The sequence below is a fragment of the Zootoca vivipara genome, chromosome 3, assembly GCF_963506605.1.
Source record: "Zootoca vivipara chromosome 3, rZooViv1.1, whole genome shotgun sequence".
Lineage (NCBI taxonomy): Eukaryota > Metazoa > Chordata > Lepidosauria > Squamata > Lacertidae > Zootoca > Zootoca vivipara.
Genome location: NC_083278.1, coordinates 118603684 through 118616720, shown reverse-complemented (window position 1 = coordinate 118616720; position 13037 = coordinate 118603684). Strand labels below are relative to the sequence as shown.

At 48.2% G+C, this 13037-nt stretch overlaps 1 protein-coding gene across 2 annotated transcripts in view; it reads left to right on the top strand.

Annotated features, from left to right (window-relative positions):
• Positions 1 to 13037, top strand: part of OTOF (otoferlin) — a 161976-nt gene that overhangs the window by 71333 nt on the left and 77606 nt on the right. For both annotated transcript variants that reach the window (XM_035110531.2, XM_035110530.2), the window contains exon 6: positions 12710 to 12786. In XM_035110531.2, the coding sequence (XP_034966422.2) occupies positions 12710 to 12786 (77 nt within the window). The remainder of the gene's footprint in view (positions 1 to 12709; positions 12787 to 13037) is intronic.

Below are 13037 nucleotides of genomic sequence, written 5' to 3'. Positions count from 1 at the left end.
TGAAGCTTCCTTTTCAGGCAATTGTGCTTCCATTGGCCAACCTGGGTTTGCCACCATGTAATGTGCAAAGCCCCCCCAGCTCAACTGCCTTTCACCCTGTGAGCCGGCATGTTGCAGCGGTTAGAGCATCCAACTGGGGCTTGGGAGTGACCAGCCTTCCAATCCGCACTCCGCCATGAAGCTCACTGGGCGACCTCGGGTCTGCCACTAGCTCTCATCCTAACCCACCTCACTAGGTTGTTGTGGGGATGAAGTGAGGGGGAGAGCCATGCACCCCACCTTGAGGTCCATGGAGAAAATAATAATTAAAATAACATTGAACGGGCCTCCTGGAGAGAGCTTTCCCTAGGGGGCCTGTGCCCCACTTGTTGTCAGTAAAGCGAGATGAGCGCCGCAACCCCAGAGTCGTCTGCGACTGGACCTAATGGTCAGGGGTCCCTTTACCTTTACCTTATGCCAGCAGAGGCCACATCCTGAAAACATTTAAACATTTTTAGACCTAGCTTTCAAGCTAGCGAGGCTCTGTTGCCTCTGAGCAAGTCACAGGCCTGGTCTTTTGTGTTCCTGGAGAAGGGAGAAAGTTGGCCCTGGGAAATATAACCCGATCCCTGTTTACTTTTAAAAATTCATGGGTGGGATGGAGCTCTGGAGCAGAACACAATCTGGCCCCAGTGAATTATTGATCTGCTCCTTTTCTTTGGCCTAGCAGTGACGCATCCGCTTCCATGCTCACCTCATGCCAACCACCCCACTGGCCTCCCCTCTCCCTTGTCTTCTGTGCGCTATCCATGGTGCTGATTTCATATTTCACTTAATTTCATAAACTACACCGCTTGATTGCAAAAGCAAAAGGAAACAAACAAAAAAAAAAACCCTCAAAGCGGTTTACAGAAAAAGGTGAAACACTAAAATCACCAATCAGGAGAATGAGTAACAGTTTAAGATTTTCAAAGGGTTAAAATAACATCAGACTAAAACCACAGGAAAACATGCATCAGTTTCTAAAAAATATGGGCAGGATTTGCTTGAACAAAAATGTGTTTTAGAAGGCGCCAAAAAATGCCCAGTGAAGGCACCTGCCCAGGGCAGTCTCGAGCAGGTCGCGCGCCCTGGTGCTGAGCAGCGGAGATCGCTCCGGCGCCCCCGCTCTCACAGGGCGCAGCATGGTTTCCGCGCGGCTTTGCTGTGTGGCGCCCACCGGGGGTCTACCTAGAGCTGGCCCTGCACCTGCCTGAGATCAATAGGCAGGGAGTTCCAAAGTGTAAATGTGGCTTCACTAAGAGATTGAGTTCTTACAAACACAGAACGGGTATTATGTGGCACTTGTAACTGGGCCACTTCTGCAGATCGAAGCCGTCAAGTGGGCGCATATGGGTTAATGCAATTCTGCAACTAAACTGGTCCCAAGTTGTTGATGGCTTTTATATACTCTGCCCAGTAGCAAATCAGCAACCTGTGCAGGTCTCTGAGCGCAAGGGTTCTATGCTGACAAGGCCTCGCCCCCGTCAGCAATTATGCTGCAGCATTCTGCCCTCGCTGCGGCCTCCGGGTCAAATGCAAGGGAAGCCCCACCTAGAGCTCCTTGCAGCAATCCAGCCTTGCATACACAATGGGAGGTTTCAGATCCCAAAGTGACGTCAGGAGATCGCGCAGGCAGTTTCCCCCCGAGATGCCCCTTAGCAGAGCCATATGAGATTCACAAGTACGGCTCCCTCCTCTCCAGCTCTGCAATTTCAAAACGTTTCTTTTTCCCGAGAGGCTTTTAATATTCTGTTTTTATTGCTGCCTGTCTTCAGACTTATAGATGGCTGCGTTCCACTTAACTATGGCAATGTTTCTGATGTTTGTTTACTGCAATGTGTGTTTGCCCCCCCCCCAAATCTGTACTTGTTTCTTTGTTTTATGACACAAAGCTGCTCTGTGAGTGGAAGGTTTGCAATTAATAAATCAATTGATTGATTATTATTATTATTATTTTTAAAAAAACGACCTCTGAAAAGCAGCCAGGAGTGGCTGCCAGTTTCATCAAAGGGATGATGACGAGGGGGCAGATGCTTAACTCATATCCCTCCCGCCCTATGTCTCCTCAAACTGCCCTTCTGAAACTGCTTTTCTCCCAGCAGAGGAAAAGGTAGACCCATACAATTGTAGAGTTGGGAGGAACTCTGAGGTCCTCTAGTCCACCCCCTGCAATGCAGGAACTGCAGCTAAGGGAAGCTTATATCTCCCCCCCCTCCCCGCAACCAGAAAAGGAGCTAGAAATGAATGGGGAAATGGCAGGAAGGGAATGGCCATGGGTCAGCAGCAGAGCACCTGCTTGGCATGCAGAATGCCATAGGTTCCATCCCAAGTAGGGCTGGCATTGCCCCCCTGTCTGAAACCCTAGAGAGCTCCTGCTGCCAGTCTGTGTTGGAAATACTGATCTAGATGTCCAGGCTTGGTTTAAGGAAGCTTCCTGCATTCATGGCTTGAGCAAAACCATTCCCCATTCCCCCTCAGTCATCGAATCATAGCATTGTTGAGTTGGAAGGGCTCCCCAAGGGCCATCTAGTCCAGCCCCCCCGCAATGCAGGAATGATTGCTAAATCCTAAATCTGATGCCTTGTTTCTACTCTCCTGTGTCCTAATCCAGCAGACCATCAGGATTCCGGAGTAAGAGCCATGATGGGTACCAGTCCGTGGCCAGGTAGTTACACTCGGCGCGAAACTCTTTCCTTGCAGTTGGGAGGCAAGGCCCCTCCTAGGCTCCCCAGAAGAACAGCATTTTCTCCATGCCAAGACAGAGTCCCAGGACTGGTTCCGAAATCTGGGGGTCCAGTCCCTGAGACTCACGAAAGCCCAACCAAGACTCTCTGAGCATGCACAGATTGTGCAGCAGAGTAAACCACAAGCAGACCAGGCCCAGGGGAGGGCTAGCAAGAAGAGACTTTGGCTCGAAATCTATAGCAATATATAGAATTGTAGGGTTGAAAGGGAGCCAAGGGTCATCTTGCCCAACCCCCAGTTCCAGGGGGCGCTTGAGTTCCAGGAGCAGTTGACAACCCCCCAAGAAACAGAGGCTCCTGGACCATTGATGGCTGAGATTTTAAGGCATTAATGGACGCGATCCACCAAGCCCGGCTGTTTCTTTGCCTCTTCCAGGTGGCAAAGGGCTCAGGGAGCATCCCTTTTCCTGCTTTGGGGTGCGTGTGGGGGGGCAGTTCTTTTTGTCTGTGTTCCTGACCATGCAAGCACCGCCGAGCTGCAGTTGTTTGAGGAGTGGCCGATTCTGAGCCAAGGGGTTGCTTTGAATCCTAGCACTGTAAGTTGGGAGGGACCCCCAAGGGCCATCTAGTTCAGCCCTCTGCAATGCAGGAACCACAGGCCACGAATCCCCGACAGAGTGCCACCCAACCTCTGCTTAAAAACCTCAAAAGGTGGACAGTCTACTTTCCCAGGTCAGAGAACCATAGAATGGTAGAGCTGGAAGGTACCCCCAAGGGTCCTCTAGTCCAACCCCCTGCAATGCAGAAACCACCCTTGCATGTGTCAGGCTTAGTGGTTTTTCTGAGCAGGGATTTAAATGCCACCTGCTTTCTGCTCCTCTGCAACAGCGATGAGCATGGAGAACCCAGGTACAAGCATGTCTTCTAGGCTGCAGCTCCTCTTTCTTTCCTTTCTTTCTTTCTTTCTTTCTTTCTTTCTTTCTTTCTTTCTTTCTTCCATACAATTTATTAATTTTATAATAACAAAACACACACCAGGAAAAGAGCATCATAATCAAAAATTTAACTCATACATCTTAAATGACTTCCCTCCACTCCCCCTTCTGGTTTCATTATTTTATACTTATTCAATATTCACGCACATCTATGGAGTCTTATTATTCTTAGCAATCCAACTTTTTCATGTTGTTACAAGGGACCTGTAGAAGTTCAACTAATGTAGAAACATATACACAAAGCTTACAATATATGCCTTAACCCCCCTCCTTTTTGAAAAAACAATGTCCTTATCTTTCAAATTGGGCACTACGTCCCACATAGTTCATTCATTCATTTGTTTTGCCAATCTTCTTCATCTTCTTTGGCTCCTTCCCTCTCTTTCTTCAGCATTGGACATTGTGCGCGTGTCTCTGCATGTCCATACACACATGTGCATTCTAGATACCAGCTCTGCACTTGAGGTACGCCAGTGGTTCCCAAACCTTTTGGGGGGACACCACCCCCTTGGTCCCATGAAGGCACCCCCAGTGCCCCCTACCCTGCCCTGTAAAAAGCATCATTCAGAAGAGCAGCACCATTCGAAACAGTAATAATAATAATAATAATAATAATAATCATCATCATAGAATCATACAGTTGGAAGAGACCACAAGGGCCATCCAGTCCAACCCCCTGCCAAGCAGGAAACACCATCAAAGCATTCTTGACATATGCCTGTCAAGCCTCTGCTTAAAGACCTCCAAAGGAGGAGACTCCACCACACTCCTTGGTAGCAAATTCCACTGCCGAACAGCTCTTACTGTCAGGAAGTTCTTCCTAATGTTTAGGTGGAATCTTCTTTCTTGTAGTTTGAATCCATTGCTCCGTGTCCGCTTCTCTGGAGCAAATAATAATTTATTATTTATACCCTACCCATCTGGCTGGGTTTCCCCAGCCACTCTGGGCGGCTTCCAACAGAAGAATAAAATAATCGATAGTGATGAATTGCACATTCATCCCAAATTAAACAGGTTCATCTTATTAATTTGACAAAATCAAAGAATGGTAGAGTTGGGAGGGACCGCAAGAGCCATCTAGTCCAACCCCCTGCAATGCAGGAATATTTCACCCCATCTGGGGCTCGAACCCACAACCCTGAGATTAAGAGTCTCATGCTCAACCGACTGAGCTGGCCTTGATCCAGTGGCACCGGTTTTTCCAAGCCTGATAGGCACCTCCAGTGCCTCCCCCTGCTGCGCCAAGGGGGGGCGCTACCACCCTCTTTGGGGGCCATTTGGGACACATTATGCAAAGCGGTAAAGGCTGGAGAATAAATTAGGCAAAATGAGAGAAGCTGTGCCGAGACTGTCAATATGCATAATTCATGTATTTGTTTTAATTATTTCATAAAATTTATACAGCGCTTGAATGGAAAAAGGAACACAAAACTCAAAGCAGTTTACAAAAGAAAGGGACAAGACAGTAAAATCACCAATAGGAAAAACTGACAGCAATAATCTCAAGGCCTCTGAAAAGTAAAAAATTAAAAGCAGATTAAAAGTCACACCAACATTCTAGACACCTGGGTATGCTTGCCTGCACAAGAATGTTTTCAGCAGGTGCCAAAAGTCCAGTGAAGGTACTTGCCTGATATCAATAGGCAGGGAGTTCCAAAGTGCAGATGCCGCCAGCTTTTGCTGTGAAGTCTGAATGTTTCAACTTCCTTTGTCACTAAAATGTTTCTGAAAGTCTCTGCAAGCCTCTCTCTCCCTGTGTGATCTCACCGCTGGCTGTTCTCTCTACCTCCAAGCTATATGTGTGCTTGCTGTGGTTTTCCAGCTGGGGCAAGGCATGGTTTCTTGATTTTGTGTGTGTGTTTTTGTATAGTTCATTTTGGGAAATCCAGGTGTCTGGGCAAAGCTTTCTCTTCTTGTAATGTTGTTTTTTGAACCACGCGACTTGTGTGCTTTCAGAGATAAAGCTAAGGGGAAAGAGAAAAAACACCGTCACTTGTTCAGGTATTGCAACTTGCCTTTCTCAGCTCCCAACTCAAGTTTCTAGTCCCTGGTTTGCAGTGCTACAGTTCGCTGTCTTTTCACCACATTTCTGAATAGCCTGGGAATATTATTTTCAGGATGATGAGTGGGAATTGGGGGGGGGGGCTAGTGGAAGAAAACCCTCACCAGAAAGTATTATGGGTTGTTAAGAGAGACCAGCAACTGGCAAGGTTGGCAGAGGACGTGACAGTCTCCCCCAGTCCCCTTGCCATGCCTGGATATGTTCCTTGGGAAGACCTGGGTTCAAATCACCACTCAACTTGCCTACCTTACGGGGGTGTTATGGGGATAAAATGGATATTTGTGTGTGTGGAACTATGCATGTTCTTTGATCTCCTTGGACAAAGAGCAGGATTTCTTTATCTTTTAAGTAATAGAAAAGATTTTTTGTTGATTTATTTAGTACTTATGCACCACCCCTCACATTTTCATTGTGTTTAATATGGCATCCCGCACGGCTGTCCGCTCATCTCAGCAAAGGAAAAGACAAATCTCACAAGTAGGTGCCGCAATCGCCGCAGGTTTCTCTTCCTATCTAACACTTCTCTCTCTGTCCCTGAGATTCCTTCTTCCTTCGGAAGTAGCCAACTTTCTGGCAGAAACTTTCTCCCCTTATGAAGGAAGGCTGCAGCAATTGGGACTTTTTAGTTTAGAGAAAAGGTGAGGGAGATGCAGCAGGATAGGAGTTTATAAAAGTACTAGTGTCATTCAGCCCGTTTAATAAACGGGCGCTAGAGCATTCAGCCTTTTTCGTCGGCAGCGGCGCGTGGGTGGGGGCGATTGGCCCCTCCCACGGCTGCCGCTTCGTCGGGGCGCTCCGCTGAGCCCAGCTGGCTGGCGGGCGCCCAGGAGAAGGCCGTGATTCTTCTGAGGACTGCAAGGGAAATGGTAGGCAGAGGGTGGGGGGTGGGGAGAGCGTGTGTGTGTGTCAAGTCTCTGCGTCCAATCCCTGTGTCCGTGGGGCACATGCGCAGTAGCGCAAACCCAGGGACACAGGGAATTCTGGACGCAGAGACACTTGCACTTTATTATATAGGATGCCTGGCGTGGAGAAAGAGGAGTGAGAAAAGCTTCTGTCTCTCTCTGCCAATGCTACATCCAGTAAAGCTGGGAAATTTGGAAGATTCGGGATGGATAAAAGAAAGGACTTCCTCACATAGTGCACAGTTGAACTATGGAACTCCCTGCCACAGGAGCGAGAGATAGCTGACAGTTTAGATGGCTTTAAAAGAGGATTGAAGAAATTCATGGAGGAAGAGAGGGCTATTGATGGCTCCTAGCCAGGACGGCTATGCTCTGCCCATAATACAAAACCAGCAAGCAGGATCCAGCATTACGGTCTCCATAGCCATTGAGAGCCCTCTCCTCCTCCATGAATCTGCCTAGTCCTCTTTTAAAGCCATTCAAGTTGCTGGCCACCACTGCCTCCTGTGGCAGTGAGTTCCGTAGTTCAACTCTGTGCTGCGTGAAGGAGCCCTTTTCTAAAACCTGTCTCGGTTCCGCCAACATTTGGCTTCCTTCGATGACCACAAGTTCTAGTGTTACCAGAGAGGGAGACCACCTTCCCTGTACCCACTATCTGAGTGCCACGCCTAATTTCATAAACTTTTGCCACATTGCCTCGGACTCGCCATTTCTCTGCCAACAAGTCTCTTTCCGCTGGAGCAGCCTGGGTCCCTCTGTGCCCCCTGAGCTATGGGCTCTTTCCCAAGCGCAAGGGGAGTAGAGCGTAACCAGCCACAGGTCTCTGAGCCAACTCCTTGTCCCCTTGACCGTGTGCCCAAGGCCCGGTGTCTTTCCAATGTTCATCCTCTCGTCTCTGCCGCACACCTTCTCCACTATTATAAAGGCAGAATAAGCCTGAATAATTCATCTGCAGCCCGTAATCGGATCCTGGACGAGTCCATCTGGAATTGCAGGAGGATGAGGCACCCAGTGGCTCTTTCTCTCCCCTCCACCCCAGAAAACGTGAGCCCAGAGGGCTAGCAGAAAGGGAAGGGAGCCCGAGGCCTAGCCAAGGGACCAAATCACGGAAGCTGCCTCTTGGGGCAGCATCTAGGGTGGGCGCCCCGAGCAGCCTCTCCAGTGCCACCTCGGGTGACGGCCACCCCGAGCGTCCCGTGCTGTCTCGGATGTTCTCATCCAATATTCACGAAGGCGACGGTGTCAGTTCTCTGCCGGAGCCGCTAAGCTGCGCATAAGCGCCACTCTGCTCCCCTCGCTGGAGGAAAATGGGGGGCAGCGGGGCCCGGGTTTGAGGCCGCTGGAGGGGCCAGGGAAAGGGTGGGAGCGGACGACGGGTCGGGAACCCCTGTTCCCCCACCCTGAGACGAACTGCCCTGCTCTCTCTCTCTCCCCCACCCCAAGTCCCCTGTCCTCTGCTGGGATGGTAGTCGCGAGACACAGGTAGAGTCTGTCTTACCTGGGACAGGTAGGTGATTGGTTTGTTTATCTCTGGAAGTTTTTGATGGGGGGGGGGATAATGAATGCAAGGTGCCACCCCATAACAGGGTCATGGGCAAGATTAGCGTGTCTGGGTGGGTGGAAGGGAGCATTGAATTTTTTATTACTCAGCGTCTGGTCAGGAGAAACAGGTGGCTTGCAAGAGGAATATGCTAAAGAGGACTAGTTTCTTGGGAGTGCTTTTACTACCACCAATCGCTGTTCTTGACGAAGGACCCAGAAAACCGGAGCTCAAATGTAGGGGAAAGGTGTCCATCGCTGGAGGCCTCGTATGTTTGCTGGAGCGTTGACCTTGAGTGTTTGTGCTTGTGTGCGCGAGCAAAGGACTCGTATGTAACTGGGGACGCATGGTACGGTCCTCTCAGGTGACTGTACCACATATTGAACGCATTTGATGGCTGCCTCCCGTGCCCAGTCTCCCTACCTGCTGATGTCAGGGAAGGAAATGATGTGGAAGCAGCGATGGATTTTTCAAGAGGGTTAGACAAATTCATGGAGGAGGGGTGGGTTTTCGGAAGACGCCTGCGCGTGAATTTGTTTCATGTGCGTAGATCAGTGCACGCTGACCAATTATGCACAGTCTCCGCGGCGGAGCTCTATTCGGATGGCATGAGTATCACGACGACCGGTAGATTTTTATCTGCTGCAGCCTTCACCCGCCTTCACAGCCGTTGTAACACACCGCTTGTTATCATCCGCCTGTTCTGCCATTGAGGATGGAGAGGGCTACCTGTGGCCACTAGCCACAATGGCTATGCTCTCATAGAATCATAGAATCGTAGAGTTGGAAGAGACCACAAGGGCCATCCAGTCCAACCCCCTGCCAAGCAGGAAACACCATCAAAGCATTCTTGACATATGCCTGTCAAGCCTCTGCTTAAAGACCTCCAAAGAAGGAGACTCCACCACACTTCTTGGTAGCAAATTCCACTGCCGGACAGCTCTTACTGTCAGGAAGTTCTTCCTAATGTTTAGGTGGAATCTTCTTTCTTGAAGTTTGAATCCATTGCTCCGTGTCCGCTTCTCTGGAGCAGCAGAAAACAACCTTTCTCCCTCCTCTATATGACATCCTTTTATATATTTGAACATGGCTATCATGTCACCCCTTAACCTTCTCTTCTCCAGGCTAAACATACCCAGCCCCCTAAGCCGTTCCTCATAAGGCATCGTTTCCAGGCCTTTGACCATTTCCGTTGCCCTCTTCTGGACACGTTCCAGCTTGTCAGTATCCTTCTTGAACTGTGGTGCCCAGAACTGGACACAGTACTCCAGGTGAGGTCTGACCAGAGCGGAATACAGTGGTACTATTACTTCCCTAGATCTAGATGCTATACTCCTATTGATGCAGCCCAGAATTGCATTGGCTTTTTTAGCTGCTGCATCACACTGCTGACTCATGTCAAGTTTGTGGTCTACCAAGACTCCTAGATCCTTTTCACATGTAGATCCTTTTCACATGTAAAGGATGTGAAAAGGATTTTTCACATGTAAAGCAGCTCCCTCCACAGCCAGAGGCTGTGAGCCCACGAGAACCATCCTGGCCTTATAGGAAGAGGGAGCTATAGGAGGGAGATGCTCTGTGGCCCTTCCACAGGAGCAGATCTGGAATTTAGCCTGGACACTTTGGGACCTTCCAAAACTTCCCCTCCTCTCCATTTGCCTCTGGAATAACCGGACCCTCCACTCTGGAGTCCTTATTTCTGGAGAAAGCTTCCCACCAGTGCAGAACACCCTCCCTCTCTCCTCTTTCTCCCTCCCCTGTCTCCCTCCCCCCTCCCCCATCCTGGCAAATGATCCCCACCCCACTTCTCTGATTTAAAAGAAATGTTAATTATTCATCTGTTAATTAGCTTTTCATTATGCGTCAGCCGGGTGCCTGCGAGCAGGTCTCGTGTTTCAGATTCCAGACATTTATTTATTTATGTAAAAAGAAATCCAGTGTGTAGGGGCCGGACTGCACGAAACCATCTATTTCCCTTCCCCTTAGAATCATAGCATTGCGGAGTTGGAAGGTACCCCAAGAGTCATCTAGCCCAACCCCCTGAGGTGCAGGAAAGTCCAGCCACCTCCTCTTCTAGTACCACTGTATTCTGCTCTGGTCAGACCTCACCTGGAGTACTGTGTCCAGTTCTGGGCACCACAGTTCAAGAAGGATACTGACAAACTGGAACGTGTCCAGAGGAGGGCAACCAAAATGGTCAAAGGCCTGGAAACGATGCCTTATGAGGAACGGCTTAGGGAGCTGGGTATGTTTAGCCTGGAGAAGAGAAGGTTAAGGGGTGATATGATAGCCATGTTCAAATATATTAAAGGATGCCATATGGAGGAGGGAGAAAGATTGTTTTCTGCTGCTCCAGAGAAGTGGACACGGAGCAATGGATTCAAACTACAAGAAAGAAGATTCCTCCTAAACATTAGGAAGAACTTCCTGACAGTAAGAGCTGTTCGGCAGTGGAATTTGCTACCAAGGAGTGTGGTGGAGTCTCCTTCTTTGGAGGTCTTTAAGCAGAGGCTTGACAGCCATATGTCAAGAATGCTTTGATGGTGTTTCCTGCTTGGCAGGGGGTTGGACTGGATGGCCCTTGTGGTCTCTTCCAACTCTATGATTCTATGATTCTGAGCACAAGAGCAACTCTCCCCTCCTGTGATTTCCAGCATTGAGAAGCCTTGCTGCCTCTGACAGTGGAGGGCTGCTATTATTATTATTATTATTATTATTATTATTATTATTATTATTATTATTATTACCCTGCCCATCTGGCTGGGTTTCCCCAGCTACTCTGGGCAGCTTCCAACAAAGGATTAAAAATACATTAAAACATTAGTCATTAAAAACTTCCCTAAAGAGGGCTGCCTTCGGGAGCCACCAATAGCCCTCTCCTCCTCCTCCATGTAGTATAATCTGAAACATCTACAGGCCCTCGTGTTTGGGGAAGCCTGATCTAAGGGCTGAGACTCCAGGATATATCTTACAAGAGGATGATTAAGCAGGAGTGGAAATAATGTCCAAAGGCCAAGAAGAGTCATACACCAACGGGAATTTGAATAATTGCATTGCATCTGAAACTCTGGGTGTGGACATGACTGACGTGTGAAATCATTACGGCGGGGTGTGGGGTGTAATTCTTGCAGGAAGCCCAACATCCTTAGGGAACCTCCGCTCACTAGCGTGTCATGCCGCTCGGATAAACACAACTGTCAAATCCTTTCATCGTTTCCACGTTTAGCTCTCCCCAGCCTTCATCCCCAAACACAGTCTAAGCATCTGCCTTGAACGGCCACCTTGTCCCTTATCCACTGCCCAGGTCACGATGATCAACTGGGAAAGGCCTCAGATTCGTTTAGTATCTGGACAAACAAAGGCATTCAATGTAGTGGGCACCTTTTGTCTCCTGCTGGGAAAGTATATTTGGCCAAGTGGTTTTTTTTAAAAAAGAGAACTCACTGGGTTCAGTGCTTGTCATTTGTTCAGCTGTGCAACAAGCCCCCAAATTTGGGGTCCTGTTCCACTGTTTTGCAATCATTTTGCAATGTTTTGCAGAGCTTCCAAAATGGTACGGCTGATCTAACCATCCAAACTGCAGGGTTTGGAGTAAACTGGCCAATGTTGGATTAGGGGTGATCAGTATTGCCCCCCCCATGCTGGTTAGGTCAGCCAGACGGTTTTGAGGGGCACTTCCAAAATTGCAGGTTTGCCCTGCAATTCAGTTGCAAAGCATTTGCAAAAACTTTGCCACATGTTTCGAACAAATCAGGCAATGTTGGATTTGGGGGGGTGATATCCAGGAACCCCAGTTTGATAATCAATAGCTTAGTTTTGGGGGCACTGCTCCGCAAAACTTTGGCACAGGTTTGGAGTGAATCGGATGGTGCAGGATTTTGGGGTAATACCTAGGAACCCAGATTTGATGTATCAATTACTCAGTCTCGGACGTGCAGCAAATGCAGAGTTTGTGCTGCAAAACGATTGCAAAACTTTGGAGGTGATCCCAGCTTTGGGGTTTCATAATTAGCACACCTCGTTTGTTCTGCATTTTTAAAAATGTTTTGATTATTTTATTGCTTCCCAACATGAGATAGATGATAGATAGACAGAGAGATGATAGATAGATGCGGTAGATAGATAGATAGATAGATAGATAGATAGATAGATAGATATAGATAGATAGATAGATAGATAGATAGATAGATAGATAGATGATGATAGATAGATAGATAGATAGATAGATAGATAGATAGATAGATAGATAGATAGATGATATAGAGCTAGATGAGTTGGCAGTTTATGAGCACTCTTACAAACAAACAAACAAACAAATATCCTTATACTCTCTCTCTCATTTTCCTTACTCTTTCTTCCCTCTGTTTAGCTCTCCCCACTGTCAAAGTTCAGATTGTAAGCTCCTAGGGGCAAAGACCTGTTGTGTGTGTATGTATGTATGCATTTTGGGGTTCCTGCTGTAAAGTGGCGCAACGACACTGACACTCTGCCTACTCTTTTTACAGAGCTGGGAAAGGAGTCTTTTCAGCCATGAAGCTGGGCAAAGCACGTGGTCAAAAAGATGACCACCACAGGAAGCAAGGTAACTCTTTGCACCCTCAACTCCTGGTCTTCTGGGCATCAGTGAATTGTGACTGCTGAGGCCTTTTGCAGTGCATATCTGAGGGGTCCAGGTCCAGGTTGAGGAGAAAAGTATATTGCCGATATTAATATAGTGCAGCTTGGAGAAATTGGATGCATAAAAACTGACTCCTTGTGGGATGAAACATTTTCCAGACCCGTTAATACGATTCAAGCTTTACAAACAAGAACTTCTCCAAAACAGGTACAAAA